Genomic DNA, 23,448 nt, shown 5'->3' with positions numbered 1-23,448 from the left:
CCTTGACTTGACCTTCAAATGACCTTGACCTTGAGTCATACTTTAAAGCAATTTTAAATTGTTTCAGTGATTCAAATAAATATTTAGCCAGACATTCTAATGGTTGAAATTTTCTTAGTAGTATCACTCAGTAGTATTACTCAGCAGTAGTACAAGTAAAAATTTTGTTAGACACGTTTATAATATTGTCAGTAGTACAAGTAAATGTATAGTTGGACGTGTTTGCAATTTTGTTAGTAATACAAGTAAATATTCAGTCAGACATTCTTGATTTGACCTTCAAATGATCTTGACTTGATCTTGAATGACCTTCAAATGACCTTGACTTGACTTTGAGTCATACTTTTAAATCACTTCTAAATTTTTTCAGTGGTTCAAATAAATATTTAGCCAGACATTCTAAATGTTCAAAATTTTCTCAGTAGTATAAATAAGTAATAGCAGTAGTACAAGTAAATATTTTGTTAGACACGTTCTTTCTAAAAAAATCGAATAAAATAGATTATTCTTATTCTCTTGCAAATTAATGGAAGTTAAAAAATCCAAAATTCATATTTTAACCGAAATTTTTTAAATATTAATGAAAAATAATATATATAATTTATAATTATTTACAATTAGGTATATCGATTCGTTTTAATGCAAGGAACACAATTATTTAATATTTAAGTTTTAGAAATATAAATTTCTTTTCTTTCTTTTCTTTGAATTTAAATAAATAATCAATTTTTCAGCTAAAATTTGTATTTTCTATTTTTAACATTCATTAAACAAAAAAGGGATCCACACACACACACACATCCATACATCCGGACAATTGATCAGGATCTCATATAACATGTTTCTATATATAGAGAAAAATTTGTTTCCGACACTTTGAAAATTTTTATAAACGAAAGGACTACAAAGCTTCCTCCACGAGGAAGTAAAAGTATAGAAAAATAGTAGAAAATTGGAAAAAAGATAAAAAAAATCGGTACAAGAGAGAGAGAGAGAGAGAGAGAGAGAGAGAGAGAGAGAGAGAGAGAGAGAGAGAGAGAGAGAGAGAGAGAGAGAGAGAGAGAGAGAGAAGATTAAAATAAAAAATATATATAATAAGAAATAGCATAAAAAATACCGTAGGAAATATTTATAATCGGAAAATTGGATAGTCAATAAGTTGAAAAGCATGAGACATAAATGTAAAATTCGTGTGTATAAGCTATAATTTTGAGTTGTATATCGTTGGAAAATTTGATATTATATACTCGAATAGATAACATCGTCATATGGTTTCCATTTATATATATATATATATGTATGTATATATATATGTGTATATAATATATAAATTTTGAAGTGGACTGAGTTTTGATTTGTTATTTTAGGCACGTCGGAGCTGCAGCGGTGCGATGTCATTGTGCCACCGGATATACAGGAAATGTTTGCGAGATTCCACCCACGCGCTCACAGGACACTGGTAAGGTGTACAATGCTTTCACAAATATATTCCCCCCCCCCTCTGGCCAAACAATTTATTTTCCAATTATCACAATAATCCTTGCGCTTGCTTTTGCTTCCTCGCTCGTTCTCCACCGCGTGTTGTTACAGACAAATGGAAATTAATCAGACATTTGTTTCCCATCAAGCATATATAGTATATAATATATATATGGAAACAAACTTGTCATTTTCATTTCCTTATTGTAATTGCCATATCCGTCCTCTTTATGATAATTTACAGTCTTAAACTAAATTATCTAATAAAATAATTATTTATGCATTTATTTAAATGTATATTACATAAGCATATTTGAATTTGTTAATTTTTTTTTTTTAATTTTCTATATCAGTAATTTGTGATAATTTATCAGCGAAAAAAATTATTCAAATATTTGTGAAATTTTTGATTAACTTCTTTTCTATATACCTAATTAAGTTGGTCGAATTTTTATGCGAATTCACATTCTCGGCGAGTGTAAATTAAAAAAAAAACTTTTCCTCTCAAATGGAGAAATGGTTTTTTTTTTTTTTTTTTGTTTTTCTCCTCAAAGAGATAGAAGATACCTCTCTTTTCTTACATCTTCTCTTGATCCTAATCAAAATATTTGTTCTTCCGGTACCAATGCGAACGTTGAGCTCTAGAGAGGATTTTAATTAAAATGCTTCTTGTTGAAAGCACTTTACTGATTAATTTATTTGTAACAATCTCAGTGGGGAATTTAAGGGAATCAACTATTTTTTATTTGAAAAAAAAAAATGACAGTTTTATCATTTCAATTGTCGTGACCATATCAATAGAGACTTTTGTTGACTGTAAATGAATGCGCATAGAGAAAAACAGAAATGAATGCTTGTAGTTGTTTAAATTGGAAAAATAAAAAAAAAAAAAGAGAGAGGATCCAATTAATTTCCAGAACTGCTTTTTCGAAATAAAATTTACATAGCGTTGAGTTTCATGTATATATTGTGGCGTCGCGACGCTTCAACGTCAATCCATTTACTCTTATATACTTTTCTATATACTCCCAGGAGTTCGTGACCTTTTCGTTTTTAGAAAATTAATTACAATATGGAACCGCTGACAAGTTGAATGGATGCACGTTCATCAACTGCTTCCGTTATGTGGAATCTATGAGAGAAAGAAAAAGAGAGGAAAAAAGACAAAAAAAAATTAAAATAGAAAACGCGAAACATCGCGACAATATTTTCTTTCTTGGAAAAATATATATAGGGCATCGCATTAACTATTAATTTCAACGGTTCTAACGGATGTCGCACCTGCACACCCAACTTTCTTCAAATTAAAAATTCATTTTTCCTTTTCCTGCACCAATTTCGAGTCTCTCTCTCTCTCTAATTTTTTATTCTCTTCTCTCTATACCCTTTTTTTCTTCTTTCTTTTCCCTACAATTCGTGTACAAGTTTTGATAATTTAATTAATCTCCGGATGGAAAACGAAGCCTTTTCCCCAAACGAAAACTTTTCAACCGCTGGAAACTTTCGGTTTTTTTTTTTTTTTTTTTGTTTCTTTGAATAAATAAGGAAAATTGTTTATTTACACTTTCGCGAGAGCACAAAATGAGGAAACAAACAAGAATAAGTCGAGTGACATTTTTATTTAAAAATAAATATTTTTAGAGAAGGGTGGAATTTTTTTTTTTTAATTTTTGTTAATCCATTAAAATTTCGATTTCAAATAATTAATTAAATGAAAGTATATCGGAAAAAAAGTAATATAAAAATAAAAAAAAATTTGATCCTTTGTGTGTGAAATCATTTTTTTATTTTTATTTTCCATTTTTCTTTCAAATACATAATTTATCGTTGAATTCGTTTTTTTCCAACACACTGTCCTCGATTCGTATATATATATATATGCTTTTTTCGCGAACTACAGAAAATCAAGAAGATTTAAATAATTTACTCTTCCAACAAAGTGGAATTCTACACTACTAGTTCAAAAAAAAAAAAAAAAAAAAAATAGAAAAGAAAGAAATCCCTTCTTCTGTGAATTTATTATGTAAATTGAAATCCATGATTCACACCATTCCATAGTAATTTAATCTTGCGATTCTGCACAAAATGAAAAATCCGCTAAACGATAGATTTTTTTTTTTTCTTAAATATGCAAATAGCATATTCAATCGTTGGAACTTCTTAATCAAAACTTTTTGATTGGGAAAATTGCTTCATTTGACATTGCGGCTTGTTATAAAATGATTTTTCAATCGGTTTGTTTATTCTGATTAAAAAAATTAAATTTATTTATTTTTTTAATAATTTCATAACAAACAATTGATCCTAAATGAAATTTTAAATATCGACGCCTCCCGTCCATATAATCGTAACTCAAATGTCAGAACTATATAATCACAGAAAATTAAAAGGCATTAAAATAAGCTGCAATAAAATCGTATCTCAACGATCAATTCTATATAATCGTATCTCAAAACTCAATGCAATTATTATAATTATTATTTAAGCTTTCGTAAAATAAAAATAAATTAATAATCTTATCTTCTAATAAATCTGTAAAAAAAAGATATTAAAAGTTAATTTTTATTTAAAGTACACAAAATTTTTTAAAATAAATATTCTTGTTTATAACTAAATATACTGGTGAAAATCGATGTTTCAGAATCCATTTGAAAAGATAATTTTTTAAATAAAATTAGTGCATTGCAGAATTCTTTCGAACAAAATTAATTTGTGTAGAAAAAGCATTAAATTTATAATAATTATTTTATTTTATATCTTTTATAAACAAAAAATCATTTTTATAATGATAAAAAGATTTCATTGAAAAGAGTATAATAATAAATTATACAGGGTGTCTACTAGTCCTGGAAATGTCCTGGAATGTCCTTGAAAGTCCTGGAATTTTAATTTTTGTCCTTGAATTTTTTATATTTTGCTTTTAAATTTTCAAAAATTTCTAATTTTGTCAATCAAGTTAAAAAAAATTCATTAAATAAGTAAAATGAAAATTTACTTAAGTAATTAATTAATTTTTTAATAATTTCTGAAAACAATATAGTTAAACTAAAAATATTTTATTCCTTAAAGTCATCCAATTTTATGTCCTGGAAAAATAAGAAATTTGTCCTGGAGTCGATATTTTTTATTTAATTTTTTTAACAATAAATTAATTTAAAAATTCAGTCTAATTTTACACGCCTCGTTAAATAGTGGAAAATATTATGTTTTTTTTTTAGCTTTCAATATAAAATAGAGAAAGAGAAAATAAGACAAAAGACGAATATAGAAAGAGGGCGTATAGCAAAGTAAATTAAATTGTCTGTTTATCGCGGAGGAAGTTTTTTTTTTTTTTTGACAAGAGAAAAAAAAAGTTGTTTTTTTTTCTTTTTTTTAATGAATATAATCTCTCCTGGTAATTAGCGTATTAAAGTGATAACAATCGTGCTAATTAATTTTCAGATTGCAAGGGAGAAAATTGTATACTCCAGTGTTCTTATCCAGGCGAAAACCGGAAGCCCTGTCAGTGCAAACACAGCATAAAAATCTACAATAGTGAGTGTGACAAATTATACATTCTTTTTTATAAAAGGGGGAAGAAAAAAAGATTAATCGTTCTATAGAATAGAGGGTTTCAATTTCTATAATATATATAGAGATAGAGTTGGTAAAGTGATTTATACAGTGAAAATCCGGATCTATAAACACTTATCTTTTTTTTTTTTACTTGACAGATCGATCGAGATACGAATGTAGGATAAAATTGTCCAATGTCACGTCCCTCCGGGCTACTCTTCTCGCTCAACACGGCACCATAGAGTCTCTTCTCAGTCGACAGGTAAGTGAAATCTAAACTTAAAGTTGAGAGCAAACATAAGCAATAAAGAAAGGAAGTTTTCACTAAAGCTGTGAAAAATGGATTTTATGGAAATTGAAGTGTTTAAAATTTAATAAGAGTCTTTTCTACTCCTGAAGAAGGTCGCATATATTTACAAAAAAAAAGTCTCTATATATATATTTCAAGTTGATATTACGTCAAACTATACTGAATTTTTTTTTACCATTGCTCTACTTTCAAAGGAATAGGAAAATAATTTTCAAAATTTTTCATTTTATTCATTGCTTTTATTTATTTCAAATTCACAAGGACAGGGGCCTTAAATTTATTTATTTACACACTGAAAAAAAAATTCGATTCAAATAATCGGTAACTTGACAAATATTTATTTGCATCAAATAATTATTATTTGAATTTATTAAATAGTATTTGTTTCAAATTTAGAAATTATTAATTTAAATACAATTTATTTAATTTAAATAAAAATTATTTGATTCAAGTAAATATTTATTTGATAAGTATAACTAAATATTTTAATCAAATAAATTTTTTTCAGTGTATATTCAAACTGTAAGAATAAAATTTCGGTGTACTTTATCGTAATGATTTTTTTATTATTATTTTCATTTATTTTTTTTATCCATTTTTTTTTAAAATATATTTCTAAAATAAAATAAAAATAAAAGCTGATGAAAAAAAATTTATAAAATTGAGGATCAAAAGAAATATTTATTTCACTTGAATTATTAAGTTGTATACTAGGACAAATTAAAATACTTTGATCCTTCATAAGTTTAGTTATGAAATTTATTACTTTAACGCTTAAATTATTTCTTCCTGAAAGTCGTCTTAATTACTTATAATTAATTAAAATAATAATAAACAAGTCTAAAATAAACTGTAACTTAACTTTTGACTTATATTATCTAAAGTTTCTAAATATAAATGTAGGATTTAAATTTAATTAATAAATTATAAAAAAAGAAACAGTTTAAGAATAAATATAATTTTTTTAAAAATTTTTTGACATTGAAATTGAGAGCAATTTTTTTTTTATAAAAAAAGTATTCCAAATTTAAGAAATAATTATAATATTTATATAATATTTGAAAAGTAATAATTAAATAATTCTATATATGATGATTAATTATTATTATTCAATTAATTATTATATATAAATAATGATTAAAATAATTATTTAATTAAAATAATTATTTAATTAAATAACAATAATTAAAATAATTATTTAATTAAATAATAAAATTTAAAAAAAATCGGTATTCAAAATATAAAGAAATATGATAGTAAGGAAAATATAGAATTCGAACATTGGATAAATTTATTTGAAAAAAAAATTCGCGCAGTAAAAGAGATATATATAATAATATTTAAAGTTATATATTATAATAATATAGATATAGAAAAGAAATAACCGCAATCCTCATAAAAGATTCGAAATGTGACAAATAAAATTTGAAATATAAACTATGGATCAAAGTTTGTTTTTATAGCTATGTATTTGATGGTGAATGCGTATAATATTTTTATGTCCTCAAGAGGATTTTACTGCAGTAAAGCGCATTACGTTTGAAAAAGTTTCGAATTTTCCGTCTCATTTTCATATACTTTATATATCACACAACCGGATTTTGGGGAAAAAAAACCATATTAATAATGATTCTATATTATTAAATCAAAATCTGATAAAATATATCCCTTCTCTCTCTCTATATATATATGAAAATTATAATATATACTTTTTCATTTCGCACATCTCTTTCAAAATCGGAAAATTTTTTTTTTCTCATATTTTTTATGTTATTAAAATTTTTTCTTTTCAAAAAAAAAAATATAGAAAAGAGAAAAATTTTTTTCTATAGAATATAATTTGTTCTCTAATTTTATTTATTTACTTAAAATTTTTCAACCGCAAGTATTTTATTACAGTTTTTTAAAAGTTTATTTTTTTTCTCATGAACAAAAATGTAGGGGAAAAAAAATATTGTAATTGTATTTAAGAGAGAGGAAATTTTTTTGAATTAAAAAAAAGTAAATGGCTTTATTGGCTATTATTGTTGGGAGATTTCGCACAAATTTTATGGAGATATATTTTTTTTTTTTTTATAAATTTTCAATTCTTGTAAATGTGAAAATTCATTTCGTATTAGAATGAAGAGATAATTTTTTATTTTTTTTTAAGGAGAGTAAGAAAATATTTTTGAGAATTTTTTTTCATGTTTTTTTATCAGTAGAATTATTTTAGAATTAGAAGAAATTTTTTTTTTAGAATTATTTTAAGTTTTATCATTAGTATAATACAAGGAAAGAAAAATTCGTGAAAATAATTTTAAACACTGTTTTAAAAAATAAGACATAAATTTTTTAGTATTTACTAAACTTTAAAAATTAACAAAATTTTGAAATTTCAATAATTGTAAATTACTATACTTAAATTTCAAAAAAAAAAAATTTAACTAATAAATACTAAAAAATAGTTAATTTTATTTTTTAAATTAAAATATTTTTAACACTTTCTTTTCGTGTATAAATTATAGTCTGATGATTTATTGTCATCTTTAAATATGAGTAAAAGTAATTTTAGTCAGACAGAACTTTTTTTAAAATCGTAAAATATTTTATACATATTAGTAGAAAAGGACAGTTTTTATCAAACAAGAGATTTAAGAAAAATGACATTCCAAATTGTTGAGATTTTATCTTGAGTAGTAAAATCCGGTCAGACAGAACTTTTTTTTTTTAGTTCTTGACAGTTTAATATTCGGTAGTAAAAGACAATGTAAGTCAGACAAAGGGATTTAAATTTTTTTTTTAAACTGAAATAAGTATGTGAAAAGCAATTTTATCGATAAAAATTTTTAAAATCGTAAAAAATTTTATAGTGGAAGAAAAAGTTTGTTATTGATTAGAAAAAAAAATTTTTGATTCTCAGTCTAATGGATAAAAATAATGTTTCTCTCAATGTAAAAAAAATTTCGTTAGTTATTTGTAAAAGGTGAAAAAAAATATCGTCTCCTCTGAATAGGGTTAGTCGAAAAATATGATTAATAAAAGTCAAAATTTAGAGAAGAAAAATTACATATATATACATGTAAAATATATTTCATTGGTATTCAAATGCAGATGCAATGAATTCGATAGTCAATCATAGGAGCGACTGTCGATAAAGTAAATTCGGTGAAATTGAGGCGCGCGAGAATAAGTCAATAACTTAAGCGTCCCGTGTACCCTATGTCAGGATGGCATTGACAGAGTATGATTCTATGAATAGAGATCGTCATATGAATTTTGACATGGAAAAAATTTTTTTTTTTCATTTTTTTTTTTTTTCATTTTTTTTTTTTCAATTATCACGAAATGAAACGCCAAACGGTGGCTGTGTCGAATCCATAATTTTCCCTTTTGACATTTTCTGGTAGAGCGTATTTACAAATTGGTGACATTCTTTTCTTTAAATCTTCCGTGAGAGGATGTCTTCCTGGATCTCCTAAATAAATTTGTGATCCAACTTTCAATGACCTTTCGAGCCACGGAATGAGTTTCTCGGCAATTTTCTCGTCGTACAACAAGTCTCCTATGAGAATTACATTGAAGAGCTGCTCGTTTAGTTTTCTCTCAATTAGGTTTTCCTTGGAAACTCGTAGGTCCACGTTGTTCAATTTGGCGTTCATTAGTATCGCTACGCAGGCGACTGAAAAAGAATATAAAAAGGTACATTTCATTTTGTGCTGACGAGGTGTGCGGTAAAATTGTCTGAATTTTAAACATCTTTTTTTTTTTTTTTTTATTCTTTTTTTTATATATATATATAGAATTGAAGCTTTTATGGGGTGAGAAATTGTCGGGGGGTTTTTTTTTCACTATTTTTTGATGTGTTGTTCGAATTACAGATAACAAGGAAATTCTAATTTTGTTGAATAGTTTTCATTATCAAATTTTCTAGATGTTTTTTTTCTTCTAAATTTTTGAATTATATTATTGTTAAAAAATATCGTATTTTCATTTGAACAAAATTTAAAAATTGATACAAATTAATTTAAGAATAATAATAATAAAAAGTAATTAATGCAATTTTTTTTTTACTTAATTTTTTTTGCAGTCTCGCTTTTTGGAAATTTTTTTTTTTTCTTTTTGTGAAAATAGTTGTAAATTATTATTATTATTTTTTATTTTATTAGTTGGGGATAATAATAGTTATAATAATAATAATAATAATAATAATAATAATAATAATAATAATAATAATAATAATAAGAAATAAGTAATAATAAAATAAATTAATAATAATAATAAAAAGTAATAAATAATTTTTTTAATTTAATACAATTTTTTAATCAATTTCTCTCTAGCTTTTTGGAAATATTTTTTTTTGTGAAAATAATTGGAAATTATTTCTTTTCTTTTTTTTTTTAAACTGAAATAACTCGAAAATCGAGAGCAATTTCAACAGATGGAAAATGGCAACAATATTGAAGATATATTGTATAGTCAATATCGGAGGTCGGGGGTCATTTTAATATTGAAAGCTTTGAAATTAAAAAGCATTTCAGTCCTGAAAGCACTTAAATTAAAAAAAAGAGAGAGAATCTTATTTCGATATCGAACAATTTTTTTTCAACATGTATATTATTTTCTCTTTAAATAAAACTTTTTCTCTTTATTCATATATATATATATATATAAATATAAATATTTGAAAAATTATTTGCTATTTGGAAATTTTTTAGAGAAAAAAAAAACTATATCGACTTTTCAATTAGCCATTTATATATTATATACAATCAATCAAAATTCCATGAGAGGAAATTGAAAAACAAATTATAATTTCATTTATTTTTTTTCAAATTTTTTTTTTTTGCAATATATTTTTTAGTAAAAAAAATTGTAATTTTCTTTGCCTTGGGAGATAATAAATTTTGTCGCGAATAAATATATATATATGAAATTCGTGGTGTTTTGCAATTTTAATATTTTATATATATATTATGAAAAGAATGTTTTTTGATAAAGTTAGGAAGAGTGAAAAACTAGAGGCTATATATATATAGAGAGAGAAGAAGGAAATAGATTTTATCGGAAAATGCATCAGACTTTTGCACAAAGAAATTCTTTACAGTACTCTTTATATCTTTAAAAAAGATAAATTTCCTCTGAACATCTAAAAGTAAACCTCTTAACGTACACGACAGTTCTTTTTCCTCCCTCCCCCCCCCCTTGCACTGCTAAGTTCCTTGGAGTTCGTATTTTTCTGAAATAGTGTCATCTTCTCTAAACTGATACATTTAATACAAATAAATACAACAAGAGGATAACTTTTTTTCCTTTTCTCTCTTTCTATATATGTATATATATATAATTTCTATTATTTAATTATCAGACGATCTTTTTATAGTTTTCCTTTTGAGAATCACTTGATTGTCAAATAAAAATGCTTTTATTAACTTTGAAAATATATTTATTTCCTTCGATAACATTTTTTTTTACATTTTATTATATCTTTTTATATTAATTTCTTTTTTTTATTATATTTTTTATTATTATTATTATGATTATGATTATTATTATTATTATTTTAATTAGTAACTAAAATTTTGCTATCAAATTAGTAATTTTAATGTAAATAAAATTTAGAGAGTAATAAATAAAATTTAATCTCTTCATTTTTCTTTAATTAATTTTTGAATTACTCTCTAAATCTGAATTAGTAAAAATGTTTACTAATTTGAATTAGTGACTCACTTTTTGCTTCTGAATTAGTAAAATTTTACTAATTATTAGTAAATTTTACTAACAATTAGTAAAATTTAACACTTTTTGCTTCTGAATTAGTAAAATTTTACTAACAATTAGTAAAATTTAACTAATTCTAAAGCAAAAAGTGAGTCACTAATTCAAATTAGTAAACATTTTTACTAATTCAGATTTAGAGAGTAAAAAATTAAAATTGTGAAAAATATTTGTTTGAAAAATGGAATAAGTTAGTGATTTTCGCATTTGGGGAAAATTAGTGTAGAAAAGAGTTTTTTTTTTTTTTTTTTTTCTCTCTCTTAACAAGAACAAAAAGTGAAAGAAATTCTATAAGAGATCGTATAATTTTTTATGCCAAAGAAGTTTACGACTATGTTAAATCAACGTTGATTTAAAATTTTATGACTAATGCCGTTGGTCATGAAACTCCCATTCTATATTATTCAAAAGTTTGCTTGTTTAGGTTCCATATTTGACCATACATATTTATACGAAAAAGTATAATAACGTAAAATTATCATTTAGAAAATAATTAGTTGGCTTTTTTTTTTATTAGGAAGCAATTTTTTTTTTCTTTTAATAAATGTGTCGTGAATATAAATGAAAATTGTCTCACGAAATTACATTTTGAATAAATTCACCAAGAGTTATAATAAGGGACGTGTATAAAGGTGACGGAAAAATTTGCATATTTCATTGTTAATAATTAAAACTTTGCTTTAATTTTTTTTTTTTTTTTTTTTTAATAAAAAGTTACTTTTTCTTTGCACCTTTAATATTTTGACAATTATTTTTTTCGCTTATATTTCGTATAATCTATTTAGAGTTGAAATTTTTTTTTGTTAAGAATAAAATTGCATTAAAAAAAAATTTGAAAAAAAAATTAAATTTCACGAATTTTGCTTTCAAAAAAAGAAATGCATGTTTCGAAAATAGAATTATATCGTTTCAAGTGAAACAAATGCTCACGTATACATACTCATAATTTGAAAAGTTGTTGAAAATGCAAGATTTGACGTTAATTATAGCGATTTTAGCATTGCACGACAGTGTACTTTCAAAGTTGAACTAACTAGTTACAAAATTACAGTAAACTCGGCTATCTTCCTGTGTGACGAGCAGACACATTAGATTAGAGCTTTCAACATTAGAGAGTTCTCTCAACTTTCGATCAAAGTCGCGCAGAGTTGAAAATTGATAATATTACACCGTCAAAATTTGATTGGTCAATTTATTTTTCGACTTTATTGAAGGGAATATAAAATATTATTTTTCATCATGAAAAATTTAGAAAAACAAAATTTATTAATTAACAAATTTTTTTTTAAAAAAAATTTCGAAAACTAAAATTTATTAATTAACAAATTTTTTTTAATAAATTTCGAAAACTAAAATTTATAATAAATTTCGAAAAACAAAATTTAAAAATTAGTTAAATACATAAATTTTTGAAAGGAAATTTTCAATGATGAGAATTTAATGAGTTTAGAAATTATTGCGTCTTTATTTGAAATAGATTATTCCACGAAATGACAATGAGAGAGAGAGATGTGTGACTGCGGTCACGTATTATAGAGTCGCAAGTTTCATTGAATTGCCTAAACTTGACCCAAATGGTCATAAATCGGTGAAAGTAAATTCACTAAAGTGGAGCACACAAAGTGTCAGTCACTGGGTCAAACTCATCTCTTTCTATTATGTCTATTGCACAAACTAAAAGTCAACCTGTTACGTTCGAAATTTTATTTCCAAATAACTTGAAATTTTTTTTTTTTTAGATAAAAAATCTGCAATAAATTAGTTTGCAAATTTGTTATTTCTTAAAAAATAATAAATTAATACCTAATAAATAATAATAGTAATAATAATAATAAATATCAATAAAATAAATAATAAAGGAAATAAAAAACTTTACAAAAGAAATTTTAATTTTTTAATGATAGAAAATTATATTCCGTTATAAAGAAAGCAATTATAAGTTCTTAAAGTTTAATTAAAAGTCCATTTCATTATAGAGAGTAAAAATAAACGGGAGCAATAACATTGTTTTTATTAATCGTTTAATAATACGAACCAATAAAAATATCCATAATTTTTTTTATATATATATTTATTTATTTATTTATTTATTTATTTAGAACATAACGGGACATGCCCTTTCGTACAAAAGTACTCCTAAATTCTAATAGTTACGTAAGTAACAATACAAAATATAAAATATTAACTAAATCTAGGTAGGCGCTATAATGGCTAAAGTTCATTATAAGTTTATACAGTAAAGAATAACATAAATCAAATTACATTATTATCAAAAGAGAAGATTAATTTTCGATAAATAGAATCTGCTTTACCATTATATCAATTAATTTCAAAAATAATTGTTATTGTTCAATAATACTGATTTTATCTAAATCACAATTTCTACGTTTAGTTCTGTATGTATTTCCTTAAATCACTTTCATAGATAGAAATAAAATAAGTTTATCTCAAGGAAGGGACACAACCTTGGGCACCAAGTGGGGAAATCACTATAGATTCTCCTTACACGCATCTATTTGGACTGTAAGAGTGGATGTGCGATTTCTAGGGGGGATTTTAATTATGGTAGGGATTCCACGCCGGTAGACCATTGACACATTCATTTCTCCGTCTAATCGACGGGTCTCTAGTTCCTCCCTCACTCTCTTAATCTCCTCCCTCTGCATATATATTTTTTCAAAAAGTTTTGAAAACAAAATTTTAGGCAGGTACAAAAATTTTTTGTTTATCGCATATAAAAATTATTTGAAGAAAAAAAATTTTTTCCTCCCTTACATGATTGAAAAAAAAAAAATTTCTATATGTAAAAAAAAAATATTACGATTACTCTCAGGAAAATTGGATACGATATTGACAAATTTAAAAATGTTAAAAATGAAATGAAAAATTGCACACAGATACACACATTCGTTCACGTTTCTATTTTAGCGATTTTGCATTTTTTCAATTTTTCATTTCACTCAATTTGCATTTTCATGCATTTCTAGATTAACAATTCGAGAAAAATACAAATTCGGTTATCTTGAAACTCGACAGTCGGAGTAAATTCGTACAAAGGAAATTTGACAGTTCAAAAAAAAAAAAAAATAATAAAATAAAATAAGTAAATAAATAAATGGAAAAAAAAATTGCGAAATAAAAAATAGGAAAGTAGGCAAGATAGAAAAATAGGTTTTTTTTTAAAAATCAAATATATAAGTATTGTTTTAATATAAATATTTACTTGATGCAAGTATATTTTTATTTGTTACTAAAACTTTAGTAAAAAAAAAATATTATTTAGAGTAATAATATTTTACTACACTGAAAAAAAAATTATTTGATTCAAATATACTCTCTAAATCTGAATTAGTAAAAATGTTTTACTAATTTAAATTAGTGACTCACTTCTTGCTTCTCAATTAGTAAAATTTTACTAACAATTAGTAAAATTTAACTAATTCTAAAGCAAAAAGTGAGTCACTAATTTAAATTAGTAAACATTTTTACTAATTCAGATTTAAAGAGTACTCAATTACTTGACTATTATCAAATAAATATTTATTTGTATCAAATAATTATTATTTGAGTCAATTAAATGATATGTGGCTCAAATACAGAAATTATTGGTTCAAATACAATTTATTTAATTCAAATAAAAATTTCAATAATATTGAATTTATCACTTGGTGAGTGTATATTAAAGGTTCATCAAATAAAAATGAATTGGTTCAAGTAAATATTTATTTGATAATAATCAAGTAATCGAGTATTTAAATCAAATAAATTTTTTTTTCAGTTTAAAAAATTAATGAAAATTTCTATACTAATTTGAATTAGTAAACGAATTCTAATTAATTGTAATTTAGAGATTGTGTGTAATAATTTTTAAAAAAATTCTTTTTTTTAGCACTAGAAATTAAAATATTAATTGTTAATAGTTTAATTTAAACAAAATATTTGTAACATGTATATATATATAACACTGACTACGTGACAATTTAGTCGTAACTCGAATGCGATTTGTAACACTAAAGAATTTACAGCCGCAACGATGGCCATATAGGAGGTTTTAGAGGGGTCATAAACTTGGATTCGCTTATAAGTGTAAGGTTTTGAGATAAATTATTGTAGGTACTTCAATTACAGAGATCAAAATGGTTATTCCCTTTACAATCGTGTAAAATAACACTTTGCCATTGAATTACATTATCCATATTTGCCTTTGAAATAATATTCAATTAATCCCAAATTGTTCTCACATGTCACAAACCAGAAAGCAATATTCAATTTTCTTTTAAGAGTGGTTCAAAAATTTTTTTTATTTTTTTTTCTTCTTCTAATATAAATATTTATTATTATTGTTAATTATTAATGAATTAATTAATGTTAATACAATTATAAATTCACAATAATTAATTTTCTGCTTTAATTAACAATAATAATAATAATAATTATTCGTTAATTAACATTCGCTATATATAATTGATAATAATTTTCTTCATTACTTAATTAAACAAAAATTTTGTTTTCTGTCAATTAGAATACATTTTGTTTAATTAAAAAACCAAATAATAAAACATGAAAATGGAAAAAGTATGAAAATTAGTCTCATCGTTATATTTTTCATATTATTTTGAATGTCTGGCAGTTTTCATTTATTTAATTTAACGAGTAAAACTTATTTCCCTTTTATAATTATGATAAAACAGATTAAATGAATATAATTTGAAACGGAGGGAAATTTTTTACAATAACGAAAATAATTATAATTAAAAATAAAATTAAAAAAAACGTATAATTATTTTCGAGTAAATTTAACTTTGATAATAATTTAATAATTTTTTGTACCAAAAAAAAAAGAAGAACAAAGAATTTTACAAAAATATGACTAAACTAATATTAATAAAATAAAGTTAAAAATGGGATAAATAAAAATTAATTTATTTCATAATTAAAAAAATAAAACAATGAGTTGACAATTTTTTTTTTAAAAGGGAGAGAAAAATTTTTACTTGAATAAAAAAGAAAATGAGATTTCGGATGGCTTTTTTCGATGAAATGAAATTTTGTATATGTATATATATTTGATATCAATATATATAGAGAGAGAATGAGAGAGAGATATATATATATGATGACAAACTGAAAATTAACTTTTCCTTTGGGGAAGAGATGCAAGAGTAGATTTTCAGCAGACATAGACTACATATATATATATATATGTATAGGTATATAGAATCGAAGTTTGAATTCTGCAAGTCTCTTCCCAGTGAAACTTAGCGTGCGTCATCGAATCAGAACGTAAAGTATTTATGTCTGCTTGCAACCGCACATCCACTTAGAAATTCAGAACCAGTTTCTCGCTGATGCGTGAAGAGTCGGTTGCGCCGAGTGTATAGTGAAGGTTCATTTGATCTCAGGGAAATCCCCAACTCAGCTTCAAAAGACCCCATGGGCGTTTACCTTATTCCTTTTCCCAATAATTTCCAGGAAAACTTAAAACGAACGCAAATCCCCTTCTAATCAACGGACCAATATTATTTATACAATTAAATTGCGCGGAGGGGGAAAAAAAACAAAAATTCCCATATTTTTATATACCCAGAAAAATGTATTTATTAATTTAATTTTTTTTTATTTAATTCAATTTTTTTCAAATATAAATTCTATTTATTAAAATAAATATATTTATATCTATTGCAAATAAATTCTCATTGTTCAAATAAATTTTTATTTGGTTTTAATAAAAATTTAATTTATTGCTAAGTAAAATTTTATTTGTGCTAAATAAAAAATTATTAGACTCTAAAAAAAAAAAATAAATGTTAATTTGATACAAATAAATTTTACTAAATAAAAAAAAAAAACTGGGAATAAAAAATGTAAGTTTAAAAAAATTAGAAAATAACATTTTTTTTCTTAGAGATTTCCAATATATTCTATCTAGGACTTCTTTTTTTTTTTCCTATTTCCAGGATTTCTCTCTTTAATTGAAAAAGGGGATTTTATTCAATTTAAAAAAGAATTTGTCTCGGTTTCAAAAAGGAATTTCTTTGATCCAAATAAGAAATTTTCTTTAAACCATAAAGTAAAATTAAAATTTTATATTATTATTTTTGCCAAAACCAATTTTTTTTTTATTTTATTATAAATTAAATATTTTTTTTTAATTTAATTAAATTAAATATGCAATGAAATCATTATAATTATACTACCAGGTTTTTGATATACGAATATAGTGAAAAAAAAAATAATTTCCAACTATGTACGCGAGGCTATAAATTGAGACAGTAAAAATTGATGTAAATTTTATATTCTTTCATTTTTCTTTTCTCACGTTTAAATATTCTCTATGTTTACTATATATTCTATACAAATATGTGAAAACAAATATTTATTTATACGTTAAAATACGCTCTAGGAATAAAACTATTTTTATTATTTTTGAGATGAGAAAATATTTGACGTATCATTTTAGCTGCAATATGACGCTATGAAATAAATAAGTTTCCAAAAGCGTTATACAGATATATATATATATATATATATATATATATATATATATATATATATATATATATATATAAATGATAAAAATGAGCTTTACGGTTTAAGTTTAAATAGAATTGGTAACGCGAAACTCAATATTAAAAAAGAACTTTGAAATTGAATCAATATACACTTGAAAAGTAATAATTCAATATCTTTTATTCTTTTATCAGAATAAGAGCCTCTCAACTTGAAGGATTTAAAAGCTTTCTTCTGATGGGTGTTTTAACTTCAATATATCTGTACACTTGAGAAAATAATTAACTTGCAATTATGTTAAAGGGCTCTTGGTAAAAAAAATTACACAAAATACAAAAATCCAATAATTATTGGATATTTTTTTTTAAATTATTCCCTTGGAATATTAAATTAATATTACTATATAAATATAATTAATTTCAATTTACTAGTTAAATAAAATTAAAAAATTTTAATTTCAAATTAATTATTATCATGAAATAAATTAAAGTTTGTAAATTAAATCATTTCAGTTAATTATACGTATATACACTTTCCTCATATATATATATTGTAGAAATTATACGATCAGAAATTAAATATTTGTAATGAAATTTTAATGGAAAATTAAATTTTTAATTTAATGTTTAAAAAATTTGATAATATATAAACGCTATATTTATGTTAAAAAAATTTATAATATTAAATTGCGGATAAAAATTTTCTATAAGTTTTTCCTCTAAAAATTTTTCATGATAGAGCAACATAAATATATATTTTTTTTCAAAATTTTATTTTATTAGAAGTTTCACTGGATTCTTGGATGAAAATTGTCAAAGCTTATATACAGATATATTTTTATAAGATCCAAGGGGTCCTTTATGTCCTTTATAGTATTTCATAAAATATATAAAACAAAATTGGATATATAAGAAAATTCTTCGTGAAAATTTTTTCATGATATATTATAAACAATTTTAGATTCAGGGTTTTTCTTTAAATAGAATTAGAATTTTTTTTTTTTTTAAATTGAATTTAAATATTTTTCTAATCTGAATTCTATGTATTAATTGAAAGTAAAATATTCATAATATTCGTAAGAATTTTTTTTTTAAGATTAAAATTTTTTTAATTTAACTTTTGTGGAAAATAAAAATAATAATCGTAAATCACTATATTATTAACAATAAATAAAATTTTCCATAAGTGTATTTACGGTAATATTAAATCTTATTTTTATTATTCTTTTTTATTTCTTTTTCATTAATCTCGTAAATTTTGTTTTTTTTTATACTTCCTACTTTGTAAATTATTATGCAGTAAAATAATATCGTAAAACATTAATCTCATGTTTATGATATATATATATATGTATATAATTTTAATGTTTCACTTTTCTGTAAGTGCAAAATTTTTTTTCGAATTTTTTCACTTTTATTTAAAAAAAATAATAATTTTATTTAAAAAGAAAATTTAATTTCTCTGCTAGGGGTTTTTTTTCCACAAAATACTTAAAAACCGTTAAATAATGTTGCAGAGAATTGCCATTAGGAGAGTATATTTATCAGCTTTAGAGACGGCAAATTATTAGACACTTGAAACAAAAATTCCTCGCAAGTTTCGTAGACTCTCTTCCGGATAAAATTTATGTATAAATTGTATATATATATGGAAAAACAAACATCTAGTTGGTTAAAAATTCAGAGAATGAAAAATGTAATAATTTTTCCACCCACGTGTTTTTTTTTGTATATTATATATTTATATATATATATTTTTTTTTGTATGTGTGTGTGTATATAGAGGAGATAAAAATAAGCGGAAAATTGCTACTTTCACGGTGAAATAGAGGGAAGGGGTTAAAATTCAGTATATGTAGGAGAAACGCGCATTTATATATGGTTCATTGAGTTTGCACATTTTATTTTCGCACCCTCGCTAGAAAATCGCGAGCGCGTTACACATTTTAGCGTGAAGGGTCTATTTATCTTTGCCTCCTTGTTTACGTTATTGACCCAGTCAGCAGCGTCTTGCTTATATATATAGAGAAAGAGAGAGAGAGAGAGAGAGAGAGAGAGAGAGAAAGAGAGAGACATTTTCTTTACACATTGGGGAATTCCATGTGAAAATTTTCTTTCTAAATTTATTTTTTATACTCGAAATGATTTTTTTATTTGCGCTAAATTAAATTTTATTTGTTCTAAATACATTTTTTTTTTTTTTTTTTTTTATTTAAAACAAATAGACTCTGAGACAAAAATATATTTTTATTTCCTTCAAATTAAATTTGTCTCAAATAAAAGCCAAATTTTTATTTAAAAAAACAAATTATAATAAAATCAAATATTAATTTAGCAGAATTTTCATTTAGGAAAATTTTATATAATTGAAATTTTTGAATATCAGAATTTCCAATTCATCAAATTTTTATTTGTATACGAATTTTGTCATTTAGTAGAATTTTTCCGAAATTCCAAATGTCCGAATAAATATAACCTATAAAGAAGATTTCGGCGCGAATTTAAAAATATTGACAAATCACAATTTTTCAAGATAATTTTTGATTGGTCAATTTTAAAAATTCCGCCATAAACTTTTTGTTTCAGATAAATTCGTTTTTTTTTTTTTTGAGAATTCAATTAAATTAATAATTCGTGTCAATGAAAAAATTAGGATAAAATGAAAATTCGATGAATTGGAAATTCAAATCATTAAAAAATGTTCTAAATGAAAAAATAAATGTTTCCTTATTTTGCATACAGAAAATTGTAGTGAAAAATAATTTTTTTTTTTCAATGGAAATTTTCATATGGAATGTCCCATTTCGAATATGTAAACTTCATCTCTGTCAATGTTGCTAGTGAAGCTATTTACATGTAGCATAACTGTGTTATTCATCTCATTGGAAGTTCGCTCCATTCGCACGACATCATTCTCTTCACTCTTCTCGATGTCTTCGTTGAGTTGATGTTTATGTTGGAAGCTTTAAAGACAAGATACTCCTGTTATATAACTTGCCTTGTTTTTTGTAGCTCATTTCCTGCTTCCTTATATGTCTATATAGACAAGACTCTGAAAACTCCTTTTTGGAGTTTTGCTTGGCGAGGGAGAAAGAGAGAGAGAGAGATAGAGAGAGATAGAGATAGGGAGAGAAACAGGAACGCCAGGAAGCTATTCAAAGACATCATACTTAGCGAAAGAAACTTCCTTATGATAATGGCATTTATACAGTTTCGTGTGAGGCACAGATGCTTGTCCAAAATAATTTTCAATCTAGCAGCTGCACTGGGAAAAGCAAAGTTGTTCACTTCACATTCTGCATCCTTAATGCCATACATATATATTTATTTGATGATAATTTCAATTATTTTATTGTTAAGATTTTGAAAAATTTATTTTTCATCTAATACTTAAAAGACAAAAATTTTTATTACTTCGAATTTTCTTAACTGGCTCATTAACACGATGGTAAAACACTTTTTGAAAAATGAAAATAAAAAATTACCGACACAGAAATCTACCTTACCGACTGATGGTAAAAGTTTTCAAAAATAAAAATATAAAAATTACCAATATAGAAATCTACCTTACCGACTGATGGTAAAATAGTTTTTGAAAATGAAAAATTACCTACACAGAAATCTACCTTGCCGACTGATGGTAAAAGTTTTCAAAAATAAAAATATAAAAATTACCAATATAGAAATCTACCTTACCGACTGATGGTAAAACAGTTTTTGAAAATGAAAAATTACCGACACAGAAATCTACCTTACCGACTGATGACAAAAAATTAAAAAATATAAAAAAATTACCGACATAGAAATCTACCTTACCATCAGTCGGCCAGATAGATTTGTATGTCGGTATTTTTTAATATTTTTATTTTCTAAAAAATATGTTTTACCATCAGTTGGTAAGGTAGATTTCTGTGTCGGAAATTTTTTATTTTTAAAAAAACTGTTTTACCGTTAGTCGATAAGGTAGATTTGTGTCAGTAATTTTTTATATTTTTTATTTTTCAAAAAACTGTTTTACCATCAGTCGGTAAGATGAAACAATCCTAATAATCGCATAAAGCTCGCAAATGAAATTTTATTTTGCAAAAGCAAATTATTTTAATTTAAATTATTTTTATAACATATTTTTTTCAGAATATGGAATTTGATCCTTACAAAAGTGTTTAAAATTACTTTTTCTTTTTTTTTATTTCATTTTAAATAGTTTGCCGCAACAAAAATTGACATTTCGGTTGACAATTTGCATAATTAAAAATAAATATATATATATATATATATATATATATATATATATATATATATATAGAAAGTGACATGTATTTTTGTATATAATTTAGTAGAAAAAAAATAATAATGGGTTGGATAACGTGGACTTTAGAATGCAGACGAGATAGAGGAGGAAAAAAAAAATATGTGGACGTTGTTAACGGGAAATAAACGAGTCTCGCGTCACTAAAGTGCGTATCGTGCGCGCGTGTAATTTTGCGTAACTATATATACCATTACCACTTTTAAAAAATGTATGTGTGTGTTTATGTGTTTGAGCGGTCATGGACTGTCGACGCGTGCCTCCACATTCTTTATTCTCGTATCTGGCAAAAGTGTGATAAAAGCACCCGCGACGGGTTTTCCCCTCCCCTTCTACCTTTGTTGATACAATAGCCGGAATTCAACGATTTTTCCCCGCCGTGTATATACTATGGTCAATGTGACCAACTGACAAGGGAAAAAAAAGAGAAGGAGAGAAAAAAAAAGATGTATGTACTTTCATTTGAGCAACATGAAGTTGTTCCTTTTTTTAAAAGGACGAGACTGAAAAGTAATTGACGTCATACTTGGTTAGTCTTTTCTATATATATATATGCATTTCTAAAAGAACATGAAAAAAAGATAAAAAAAATAAATCCAACAGAGAAAGAGAGACGAGAATAAAAAAGAAATGAAAGAGCTTGAGATAAGTGCCGCAGATCACAAAAGGTGAATCGTGATAGGGAATAAAACATTGATTTCCATTGTTGGAATTCACTCTCGGTTATTGTCAACATACTCTTGATCCAGTGCGAAAGTGGAAACAATACTAACTTGATTGTCTGATTTTTCTTTATAGAAAGATATTAATTAAAAAAAAGCCTCCAATAAAAAAAAACTTTTTGAATTTTTGACCTAGAGAGCTGAAATTTGGCACAATTTTATATTTTCACAAAAGTTAACAAAACTCACACCCAGAGAAAAGATAGATATATTTGTCACAAATATTTATTTATTTATTTATTCTGTAATTTTGTACTTTGAATTGTATTTTAAGCTCTGATTTTTTTCTTCCTTTTTTTTAATCAAGAATGAATTCTTATTAGGCTTATTTTAAATAACGAATGAGGGAATTAACTCCAAAAAAAAGTAATTTGAAGATTAAAGAGAATTTTGATAGTCCTAAAGTTTTGGAAATAAAAACGTGTAATCTTCTCTTTCAATATAATCAGTTTGAAAAATTAATTCAGAAACTAAAGTCAAAAAAAAAAAAATTTTATTTATTTATCAACAGTTTAATAAAATAAAAAAAACTTTTTTGGCAAAAAGGGTTTAAAAAAAATCTTTTTTCAAAATTTCTATCATACAATAATTTGACGTAAAAAAAAATAAGAAAAGATTTTTTTTTGGTAAAACCTCTTTTTCATATATAAAAATTATCCAGTTAAATCAACTTTACATATAAAGTAAAGCGAATCGTGTTCTTTTATCTTCAATGGGAAATATATTTTTTTGAATCAAAGCACATTTTAGAGTTAACATAAATTTTTTTTTTTTTTTGAATTTTCTACGTTCTCTGCGCTAATCAAA

The 23,448-nt window shown here is 24.1% G+C and overlaps 2 protein-coding genes across 3 annotated transcripts in view; one reads left to right on the top strand and one right to left on the bottom strand.

Annotated features, from left to right (window-relative positions):
* Positions 1 to 23,448, top strand: part of LOC127291056 (uncharacterized) — a 107,499-nt gene that overhangs the window by 55,794 nt on the left and 28,257 nt on the right. For both annotated transcript variants that reach the window (XM_051319968.1, XM_051319977.1), the window contains 3 exons: positions 1,368 to 1,459; positions 4,921 to 5,013; positions 5,193 to 5,296. In XM_051319968.1, the coding sequence (XP_051175925.1) occupies positions 1,368 to 1,459; positions 4,921 to 5,013; positions 5,193 to 5,296 (289 nt within the window). The remainder of the gene's footprint in view (positions 1 to 1,367; positions 1,460 to 4,920; positions 5,014 to 5,192; positions 5,297 to 23,448) is intronic.
* LOC127291096 (electron transfer flavoprotein beta subunit lysine methyltransferase-like) overlaps positions 7,875 to 23,448 on the bottom strand; it is a 34,852-nt gene continuing 19,278 nt past the window's right edge. Inside the window, exon 3 of the mRNA XM_051320030.1 lies at positions 7,875 to 9,005. Within this exon, the coding sequence (XP_051175987.1) occupies positions 8,665 to 9,005 (341 nt within the window). The 3' untranslated portion in view covers positions 7,875 to 8,664. The remainder of the gene's footprint in view (positions 9,006 to 23,448) is intronic.

This window comes from Leptopilina boulardi, unplaced genomic scaffold, assembly GCF_019393585.1.
Source record: "Leptopilina boulardi isolate dan_hultmark-lab unplaced genomic scaffold, ZJU_Lbou_2.1 LbouV2_1, whole genome shotgun sequence".
Lineage (NCBI taxonomy): Eukaryota > Metazoa > Arthropoda > Insecta > Hymenoptera > Figitidae > Leptopilina > Leptopilina boulardi.
Note: the sequence above shows the minus strand (reverse complement) of the source record. Positions and strands in the feature narration are given on the sequence as shown.